The sequence below is a fragment of the Corvus moneduloides genome, chromosome 1 (assembly GCF_009650955.1).
Source record: "Corvus moneduloides isolate bCorMon1 chromosome 1, bCorMon1.pri, whole genome shotgun sequence".
Classification (NCBI taxonomy): domain Eukaryota; kingdom Metazoa; phylum Chordata; class Aves; order Passeriformes; family Corvidae; genus Corvus; species Corvus moneduloides.
In genome coordinates this window covers 152,416,179-152,427,223 of record NC_045476.1, presented here as the reverse complement: position 1 = coordinate 152,427,223, position 11,045 = coordinate 152,416,179, and the positions used below count along the sequence as shown (strand labels likewise).

At 45.5% G+C, this 11,045-nt stretch overlaps 1 protein-coding gene and 1 long non-coding RNA gene across 2 annotated transcripts in view; one reads left to right on the top strand and one right to left on the bottom strand.

Moving 5' to 3' along the window:
- Positions 1 to 1,532: 1,532 nt before the first annotated feature.
- LOC116454892 lies at positions 1,533 to 3,831 on the bottom strand. Its single transcript, XR_004244231.1, has 2 exons — positions 3,710 to 3,831; positions 1,533 to 3,232 (listed from the first exon to the last, which is right to left on the bottom strand). It is a non-coding gene; the product is annotated as an uncharacterized LOC116454892 (long non-coding RNA).
- The window catches only part of SAMD12 (sterile alpha motif domain containing 12), a 179,948-nt gene continuing 172,408 nt past the window's right edge, over positions 3,506 to 11,045 (top strand). The window contains exon 1 of the mRNA XM_032131986.1: positions 3,506 to 3,640. Coding sequence (XP_031987877.1) covers positions 3,628 to 3,640 — 13 coding nt within the window. The 5' untranslated portion in view covers positions 3,506 to 3,627. The remainder of the gene's footprint in view (positions 3,641 to 11,045) is intronic.

Genomic DNA, 11,045 nt, shown 5'->3' with positions numbered 1-11,045 from the left:
GCCTATATGGGTTAAAGAGAGTCTTTTAATTAAAAGACAAAAAAAAAAGCAGCAATGCACCAAGCATTTTCTCCCTGTGCCTTTCAGGTATTTGCATGAGTCTCAGGTTTCTTAGGAAATGCCACTTCCTGGAAAAAAAAGAGAATGCAGAGAAACTCCACACCCTCCTCCTCTCACTCCAGATCTGGCACCCACAATTCCTCAGGCTGTTTTTCCAGCCATGTGGCTGACTGTGACAAAGGGAGGGGAATTGGAAGGGAATTCTCTACTCACTGCTTCCACACCTGAATTTTCACCTACCTCCTACACTGTAGCGTCCACAAAATTTCTGCCGAAACATCCTTGTTTTTCATTAGCAAACAAGTGCAGCTCCTGGCCCAGGGCATGTGCTAAGAGTGGGCCCGAGCCATCATACAGCCCTTCCCTTTTCCTCTTCCAGCCCTCCATACTGGCAGAGGCACTGAAGTGGAAAACCCCACTTCTTCCCCATCAGTATCAAATCTGTATAGTCCTACATATGTTCCTCCCAAACCTTTTCCCAAACTAAATGTACTTATCATCAGTTACCTTTGAAATACATATTCTTTCCCAGGAATGTAGGAGTCCAGATAATGAAATTTTAGGCAGATGGTGTGGTCCTGTTTCTGTCATCCTTGAGTTTGACAACAAACCATCACAGTTTAGACCCACTCAGCAAAGCAAATCACAGACAAAAATGTTCAGACACAGCTGTGCCACCGTGTGTTCACTGCCAGAGACACGTGGTGCCTGACTTGAGGTCAACTGTCCCTGAAAACTGCTCCTGTGCGTGTGTTTGGGCACCCAAAATAAAATAATCATGTTTGAAAATCTTGGGTCACAGTGATATGGCAGAAGTACCTTGCTAACAAGATCATTAGATGAAGATAAGTGAGAATGTCACTGTTTTACAGAAAAGACTTAGGAACACAAGCAGTTGCTTAAAGCTTAATGACTGTTGAATTTCTATAAGGTGAAAGGGGAATAAAAAGAGAAAAACGATGATGGATTACAGTGTAGTGAAGTATGCAAGTCTAACATCTTGTTTAGACTTCAGAACTCTTGCAATAGAGCAATACTGTTGATGGACATTCATCAACTGTACTTTCATCTGATGTTAGCTGGCAGAAGTCCTATTCAGAAATAATTCAAATGGCTGAGGAGCCTCTGGTCAGTATTGCCTTTTCATCTGGTGACCTAGGGCAAAGTACACAGCAAACTCACTGTGGCTGTGACAAACCAAGTCTGTTTAAAAGGAATTTGCTACACTTTTAAGAGAAAGTTTAGAAGAAATCTCTCCGAAGAAAGGCAAGGTAAAATGAGAAGCAAGAAAGCAAGGCAGAGAAAGCAAGAAATAGCTCTTTCTTAGCAGAGAAAGATGGTCTTTTTCTACACTATAATTTTAGCAGGGTGTTTTAAGAAAGTTAGCTCACTTTCACCTGATGCTTCTGAAAGCTTTTCTCAAAACAGACTGTACTTTACCATAGATTAATTGAATCAATTCACACAACCTCTTGAATCAATTCACAGCCTTTTTTCTCTAATGAGCAACATACATTAAATTACAATTTGTCTAGTTTTGACCAGAATTTGTTAAGTTTCTGATGGTTTTAGATACTGTTGAATATTAGGTTTCACTAGCTATTAGGTATCACACACTACACCTTTTAACATTTGTCATGCCCTATTTGCTATCTAGTCACAGCCGTAATTTTGCTGTTCTTCAGCAGGCATGAAGTTGTAATTAAAAACTACAGGGCTGTTTAAAGGGCTTAGTAAAATTGTACTCACTGGGGATGTCCTCGGGGTCCAGAGCTGAAATGTAGTTACCAGTCAGAAATTCAGCATACCAATGGGGATACGACTCCAGCTCTCCATGTCCATGCCATTTCAACTCTGAACCTTGATTTATTCCCTCTATGGCTCCCAACTCATTTCAAAGAAAGCACTGCTTCACATATGCATTAGTCAGGTAATTACTCCAACATGTCTCCAAATATTGTCACAGTCAAATAAATTATTAATATTTGAATACATAAGCTTAATACAAAATGCCATCAAAATCACAGAAGCTTATTATGTATTGAAGGCTGTATGTGTGTATTACATATATTTGAAAACTGTGATATCTAAGATCATCCTATCTGCTTGACAGAAAGCATGTGAAGATCAGTCCATTCTGCCAGCATGTGGGATCAGGTGTGTAACTGTATTGCACTTGGGAGTACCAGCATATCCTCTCAATTTTTTTACTTATAATGCACTCTGCATATGCCTCCCACTTTGCAAACACATGAACGATAAGGCTGCTGCTCCAGGAAACTTGTATCTTGACTCATGTACAACAAAAAGGCTAATAGTTCAAGTGCTTATGAGAGCAAACAACAAGTCAGCTCTTCAGGGCAAAGTTGTTTATTAGAAAGCTTAAGGAAAGAGTTGGGCTTCAAAACATTCCTTATTGGCTCTGAGTTTCCTTTCTAAAATAAATAATGACAACCCAGTTTTTAATTACTTTAGATATTTCAAAAGTGTCACAATTCCTGGGGTTTATGAAGACTGTATTCACTTGCATATTGTATGTTCTTTGCACTCTAATTTGAAGGTTTGTTTTGCAAAAATTTGTCACAAATAACACTTATTAGCCACAATGGCCACTGCTAACAAACAAAAAGAACATGTGGCAAAGTTTTCATGCCCTATCTGGGTTTGCCCTTGTATACTCAGTCTCTTTGCTGTTGTCCTCTTTGATTTTAATAATGACATAACTTTGATGAGTGGAGTAATTCATAGACTCTTTCTGGGTAGTTAATATTTGCTGGTACACTCAAAATGAAAAAAATGGCTACTTTTGAAGTGGAAAAAAGTTTTCAAAACCTTTCTGATATCTCAAAATAAAACTGAAAAGTGTACAAAGTCCAACGCTGTTTCCCAGGACAGATCTCGAGGGTGCCATTGGCTCCGCTACTGTGTCCCTAATCTCCTTCGTTTTCTGGATTTGTTGTAGGACCTGACAGTGTGGGATAGGGTGGAGAATGGACAAAAACTGAGGGCCTCACTCCGGGGTGAGGTGCTGACTGGTAGTTCCCAGGGCTGTGTGTGCCTTTTTCTTTCGTTGCGGACAAACTCCTCCGGCCGGCCAGGGCGTGCAGCGGGGTGGGACGGGGACAGGCTTATCCTGGAGCCGTCAGCCTGGATGTCTGAGGTGACTGAAATCCTGGAGAGAAACATCCCAGAGCTGTGAAATGAAGCTCCTTGGGGCAGGGTGCCCGCACAGTCCCTGTCCCACACAAACGCCTCGCGGGGGTCCCCAGCCCTGCCGCCTCTCACAGCGCACGGCCCGCCCCCGTGCTGCTGTCCCTGCCCTGCGGGGACACGCGGAGGCGCCCCGGGGCCCCGCCGGCGGCAGGCAACGCCGGTGCCTGGCCGGGCGCCCGTTTCCCGGGACTACGTTTCCCAGGGATCCGCGGCGCGGCCCCGCCCGCTGTCAGCGAGCGCTGCAGGTTGATCGCCGCGGCTGCAGATGAGCGGAGCCCGCGCGGGCGGGGGGGCGGCCGGGGCAGCGCCGCCGGGGCCGGGTCGGCGGCCGGCGCACTATGCGAGGCCGGGAGGATGGCGGTGGAAGGTAAGGGCGTCGCGTCCCCTGCCCGCCGCCCCCGGGGTCCCTCCCCTGTCTCCTCCCCCGGGCACTCACCTGCGCCGTGGCGGAGCTACCCGGCTCGGCCCGGTGGGAGAGCAGTGCCCGCCGGCGGGGCCACTCTGCCGCGCACTGCCCCGGCCTCGCCCGCGGGGTACCCGCCGACCCCGCGCCCCTCGGCCCCGCCGCCCGCAGCGCCGCGGCTGCCCCGGACCAGGTGCCGTGGGGCCGGGCCGCGGCTGCCGCCCCCGCCCGCGGCGGGGTAGGCGGCAGGGGCTGCCCGGCGGCTTCGGTCGGCAACTTCCCGGCGGGCCCGGAGGTGCCGCCTCTCCCGGCAAGGGCGGCCGACCTGCGCCGCCTCCCTCCGGAGCGGCCCCGGCGGCCGCGCTCAGCCCCGGGCGCCTCCCCCGCCCCGCCGCCGGTCGGTTTCCCGCGGGCGCCGAGGCGCCGCCGTCCCTCGCTGCTGCCCAGATCCCTGAAGTGCCCCGAGGCCGCGATGCCCGCGTAGCTCCAGCAGCCCCCGGCCGTCCCCCGCATGGGCGCAGAGCTGTGCTCGGCCCCTCCTTCCCTCAGAAGGATGGAGAAGCCAAAGGGCCGAGATGCTCAGCTCCTGGGCAGCCGGGAGCTGTGAGGTGTTCATAAGGTGCCCAGTTCTTGGGGAAGTACCCCGGTAACTGAGGCGATAACTACCAAGACAGGTGGATGCTTTGCTAGGTCTTCCAGTTAGTGCTGGGCTCCTTTTAGCCGTCTGACATTGGCTGTGTTCCCTTTCCATTGGGTCTTTTGGGAAGTTGGAGGAGAGAGGTGTATGGGAAATGGCAAATCCGCTTTACTGCTCTCTGCTTTCAAAATTCACTTGGTTTTCTAGTGCTTTAGAGTGAGGCAGTGACAGTCCTGGGGTTTGTGCCTCGTCTTGCTGGTTTTGGTGCCCTTGGGAAAATTAAAGAATCCTGTGTAAACCAGCCATCTGACCCCTTCTGCTGTGCTTAATTTAGTGTATGTTGGTGTTTTTGTGTGTTCATTTTGAGACTACTATGAATTTTGTTTCTCAGCTATGCCGAAATCTACAGTTCTACCAGAGACACTTTATTGCTGAAAATCATGCTGATGCTGTCTTTTGCTAGGTACCTAAAGTGAACAGCACAAATGATAGTCCAGCAAAAACTTATGCTTCCTGGAGGCAGTGGGGAGCTAAACATCCCTGGAAAACAGATTCCTATGCAAATTCAAATAAACGTAAACAAGACCACTATGTCTCAAAAGGTGTCTGTCAACATCCCAAGTTGTTCTTCCTAAGCGTAAGCCTCTCCATGAGGCAAACATTTCTTATGCCCAGGCTGCTTTGCCAAATGGCAGTTTTGAAGACTGGAATGATACAAAGAAGGAAGGTCCTGAATAAAAGCTTTACTTCTTTGGTGGCAAAAGCATAGTGACATGAACTGGGCATGCGTGCCCAGTAGTGGGTAAGTAAGTAAATGAAATGGACTGCCATGCACCAGATGGTTCATATGCCAGCAGCAACCCCTGTTTCAGTGTGCTCACTAATGTCATCCTCTTTTATTTACTTGAAGTCCTTCTCAGTCTGTTTGCTAGATCTTTTCAGGTCTGTAATAATTCCTGTCATATCTGCAGTGCCCTCCATCTGAGAATCTCTAAAAGCTTTGTAAATATTAATGAAGGAAAGCTCTGCTAAAGCTTTGAGAAGCAGTGCCTTTCCCTTCTCCTGAGGTGTAATTTTTCTCTTTAACTCCTTCTTCCCATTTCCTTCCCCCAGGATGCATCCTGCTGTGGTGTCTCAGAATAGGCATTCTTGTCTGTGTGTTCTGCATTCCTCCCATTTTGTTTTTTTCTCCCTCAACTTTCTTGCCTTTGCATAATTCTGTTGCCCTCACACTAACACAGCAGTATGACTATTTCAGCACAAGTAGCCATGTGGCCATAACTACTTTGTGTGTATGTAGTGCATCCACATTTCAGGCCTTTTATTATCCATCATTTACTGTTGGAACCATGTTTCTTTGTGTGACTGTGCTTAAAAGCTTGCTTTTCCCTTAATGCATCTTCTGCCGTATTGGAGCCCTGAGTGTGAGCTGTGCTCTGTTCCTGAACTGTGACTTTTGGCAATGAACATGTGGCATTACAGCTTCTGTTTGGAAAGCTGAGAGGTTACTTGTTCCTCATGATTCCGATGACCACAGTGTACAGACCCTGCTTTAGTCGAAAGTAAGGTTGCCATTGAATTTTCTAAATAGATAGTTTTGTAGAAAAATGTCCTGGACTCAGGAAGAACAGTTGGGATTTTTTTGTTTTCTGTTTGTTTGATTTGTTAGTTTTCTTCGGAAAAATGCTTTCCTGGTTTTCAGCTTGGGATCTTGAGAGCATAAACCTGCTGTACATCAGTTCTGGAAGCTTGGTAATAAGGTTTAAGGTGAGGTTGTCTGGCCTTCCAGTCTCTGCAGTAGTCAGCTGGGAGCTTGGCTAGGATGGGCTTCCTGGGCTTTCTTTTATAGAGTGAAGCGAGGCTTTTGAATGGTTGGGCCAGCTGGCTTCTTGCACAGACTTGCAAGTGGCTGGCTCTGGGATGCAACTGGCAGAGAGTGGAAAGGTCCCTGGGGCACAAGAGAGGCCTGGATTCTGCAGCACGGAGAGTTCCTGACCTGAGCCAACATCCACTGCCCCACCAGCTCCACCAGGGCTATTGTTCTATGGAACCTGCTCGTTGGTCAGCTTCAGCCACAAACCCAGAGTCTTTCTTTTGTTTTTTCTTTCAGAAATGCTCCGTGTGGCTAAGGTGAAAACATTTTGTAGCTTATACTTTTTGGAGAATCTTTGAAAAGTTTGTTCATTTTATGTAACAAATTTCTGAAATCTTCCTCAAATCTGATTATTTTAAAGCTGTCTTAGCATGGTGTTTAGCTATGGCAACAAATGTCCATTGGTTTACTTAAGGAAAATATCCAAACATTTTTACTGGGATAGCTGACAGTGGTAGACTTTCAAATATGAAGTGGGAATTTGGAGAATACTACAGTTCTTTGCCATTTATATATTATACATACTCTAGTGTCCCAAAAGAGATTCTGTGGACTGGGAAGTACTTTGGGCTGTATAGTATCAGTGCTTCCAGATTGATGAAAGGATTGGTATGTGTATGAGGAAAGTGAGTTTGCACTCCTTAATATGAGCCCATCGAGATGGGAGCACTGCCAAGGTAAGTCTATTTTTAGACTCAACAGTTTTGACAATGTTCCTTTAAGTGTTTTTTTTCCTTCTAGTAAGAATGAAAGAACTAGGTCAGAGCCAGTAGAAAAAGGCTTTTGATCTCTGGAACAGTGTTCTCAAATTTTTTTTTTTCAGTTTGCTCTTGTGCAGCAGAGGTAAAGGGGAAGAGAGAGAAATGGTGATTTCCTTACCCCCCAGTGTTTATTGCACAGGAAAGTGAGAGACTGACAGCACCTACCAGATGATGTCTGCATACAGGTGATCCCACACAGTTCTGTTGGATCCCCTGCAGCTCTGATCTGTGGTGTCTTTCAGATTCCTGTGCAAAGAAAAAGTGCTAATGATATCATGGATTTCTTTCATGGTAAGTGTTTAATGAAGTTTGGTCTAACACCTTTCTTGTATAGGGTTTGGAAAGTGCCACATAACATTTGTTGCAGGTCTCCTCCTGGAAGTTTATGTAAATTTCCAGTCTCCTGTGGCTCTTCTGTAGTGGGCTCATGCTATTGAGACCTTGGGTCTTCCTATGGGATATTTTTTACTAAGAAGTGGAGCCTTGCTGGCATAAAATGTCAACGACTGGCCTTACCCCTTGGTAATCCTTAAAGAGACTGAGACTCGAAGGAGGTTAGGGCATTCTGTGGAGTGGCATCCAGGTTAACTGCTGCAGGACTGAAGTTATTTGCAGCTTGTAACCAGCTTGTATCAGAGTGATCCTGTGAATTTCAGCTATGTGATGTACCTTGGTTGAACGCCTTCAGTGCCTAGCAACTCCATGGATATTGAATGCTGCCATGTGTTTTTTCAGGGACTCGAGATACGGTGAGCTCATAGATGTGCTATGCTAACTCTGCCAAGAATGTTAAAGTGAGTTCAGGATCATCCAGAGGACAGCTTTGAAGCAGGTTTCAGTGTAGGTACCTATCATGCTGTTCCAGGGTGTGCCCAAAAGTACAACTCTTCTGACAGGTATTCAGTTGTTCAACTTTGTCTTATTCCTACATGCACTTCAAGCTCAGACTGGATATGTCTCCATATCTAAGTCTCCAGGGAACGTGATCCAATAGATGGTCTTTCAGCACACTTACTTTCCTATGGACCAGAGAAGTAACAAACCCTGTGATTCAAAAATAGGACATGCTTCCATCAGTGTTTTTGGTTTCTTCACTGATTTCTAACCACTTCTTAGCTTGAGGGATTCAGACATGTGGCTTGGAAATAGCTGCCAGTTGGAAGCAGGACTGAGACACACATCTCAATTCAGCTCTCCAGTTGAAACAATCACATTGGGCCATAGCAGAGGCGATTGGCAAGACCAATGCTGGAAGTGCATTGGACAGTGGGGCATAAGATTTGAACATCAGCCTTTGGTCTTGTGTTCTGTATGTTACTTTCTGACCATTTATTGTAAAAATGCATCAGCATTTATGGAATTCCAGACCTGAACACAGATCTTTCCTTACCCACGTTCACGTGGCAGCCTTCTTGTTGGTCTGTAACATCTACACCCTTATTTCTTGCTCAGCAGCAGCACAACCTCCTGCCCGCCCCCACAGTGTGCATATAGCCTGGTGGTTGCGTGTGCTTCTCTGCTTTGAACTACTGCTTAGAGCTTTCCAATCTATGTTGCTACATTTGAAAGGGAGACTGTGAGCTGAAGTTCAGAAGTTGCATTCCATTGTGGGAATTGGAAACCCCAAAATGAAGCTAAAACAAAGAAGGTCACTGCAATGGAGTGTCTTTGGGTGTACTCAGATTGAGTGGAGGGTGGATATTATGGAAGTTATGTAATCATTTTACCCTTCTTGCTTTTACAAATGAACATATACTAGGCAGGAATCAAGGTACCAAGTATAGACTTGGTGTGACACTGTGTTTCCCTTGGATTAAATTTGGTTGTAGAATAAGAGTGTTTCTGGAAACTCGGAAGTACTTTCAGGTCAACTAGTTTAGATACAGTTCCTTGAGTGTTTGACCTTACCCTTTAAAATACTTGGAAGACTTAGAAGCTCAAGGAGGGCGTTGATTAATATAAATTTACTCGTTCAGCACAATTGAATCCCATCATAAGGTTAAAACTTGTCAGGTGGTGGTAATATATGGGCAAAAGGAAGGAGTCATGCTTTGAAAGTTCATGTGCTTTCTGCACCAAGAAGGAAATGCAAGTGAGCAAATGACAAGAGTTAGACTTTGGATGCATTTCCTAACGTACTACTGGAAAGTACTGACAAAACCTGTAGTGACATTGTAAGATCTTATTTAAATGGATGTAAGATCTCATGCTTAAATGGAAATTAAATGTAAGATCTCATGCTTAAATGGAAATTATAAAATAGAACTGTTCTTGAGAGGTTTTGGAGGGTTTTTTTGTTCTTCTGTTATGTCCAAGCATGGCACGTGACATCCAAGGAGGTTGTGTAGCTTTGTTCCTCTTGTTTACAGCTGAGTGTATGAGGTTCAGGGCAGGCTGCTTAGAGCCAATCTCTAGTGCTTCCCAGTATTGCTGTGTCACAAGGGCTATGGCAGGAGAACAGCAGTGACAGGCTCAGAGCAAGGCACTGTAGCTGGATGGAGTCAGAATTGCAGACTGGTACTGGTTGTTGAGCTGATAACCATGGAGAGGTTTCTGTCCAAAACATCTTCTATGCAGGCTTGGTGGTGGATGCAGAACTAGGTGTCTGTGGAGCACTGTAAGGTTTTGGTTTGCCCATTTGTCTCTGAAAGTAATACAGCTAGTTTGCAGAGGTAGTAGAGCTGTTAAAAGGCTACTTTTAAGTTCACTAAGTATTGAGTCTGTGGGTCTGTTAGGATACTGTGCCTGGTTCTGGAGCCAATTTTCTCTGTTGTCCTGGCTGAGACAGCTTTACTCTCTTGTGCCCTGTTTTGTCTCTTCACTGTCTCTCCTTTTGTCCAGACTGTGTGATCTCTAATGCAATGCCCTTTCTGTGATCAAGAGATACTCAGTTTAAAACTGAGCAATCCTGTTGTGGGTTATTTCTCATGAAAGCTGTTGCCTTTGAATGGATACAGGTATTTATCCTTGCAGATTAACAGTTGAACAGCTCAGCCCTCAATTATCTCTCAAAACATGCAGAGAATGCAGAGGGTGTAGTTCTGGAAGGTGCCAAGGGCAAAGGTGGAGAAAAGGGCTAAAAAATTGAGTAATTTTGAAGTCTTCTGAAACTGTCTGGTTGGTGCTGGTCAAAATAACAAACAAGATTTCAAGAACTATGAGGAGAACTCAGAAAAAGGCAAGGAAGATCTTTGTTTCTGTATCATTGCGTATTGCTCTTGTATTGTGAATGCTCCCTGCAGCTTTTGCTTGTCACGCCCCAAAAGAAGGAGAGGACTAGAAGGAATACAGAAAAGAACAGTCAGTTGGTCAGAGACGTGGTCTCTGAAGGCAGGTTACAGATATTATCATTCTTTAGCTTGGAAAAGAGATGGGCAGGTTACAAAGATTCTGATTCTTCAGCTCGGAAGAGATGACCATGGAGAGAATCCTTAGGCCTTGATGAATAGTTTGGAGAAGGTGGAAAAAGGAACTAGGTCACAAGGCAGAACGATGAAGCTGTCGGGTTTTGTGCTTTAAATTAAAAAAAGGAAATAGTTTTTCGTATAACACAGAGTTCCCCAAGTGCACTTTTACCTTTGCGGGTTATTCCTAAGGTGCCAAGGAAGGATCAATTCATGTACGCCCTGCTCTCATGCTGTTTTCTCAAGGAGTGGCATAAAGGGCTAGACTTCTAGTCTGACCCAGCCTGATCACTTTTATGACAAAGTCTAGCTCATCTGTGTGTCCAGAACAATTCCACTCACCACAAGAACTTGATTTGCATCGAGTAGCTAAGAGGGAAATTTGGCCAGGACAACCCAGAAACAGAGAGGAGATGGGGAATTAGGCACTGAGCCATAAAAATGTTAACAGGCAGGGTCATGATGCATAAGATATGTAGCTTTCATTTTCCTAGTATATAAGAACTGATACTGCTCTGTAAGAGGAACCCTGCTTTGTCTGGTCAATGGGATTTGGGGGAAGGAGGGGTCCTGCATTAGGCTGCAGCTGTAGAAATGCCATCCTGGAAAGTACTGATTCTCCACAGCAGGTAGGGTTGGAAACACCTGTACTAACTTCTATAAATGAGGCGAAGTATGGTCTGAGAGAGACCTT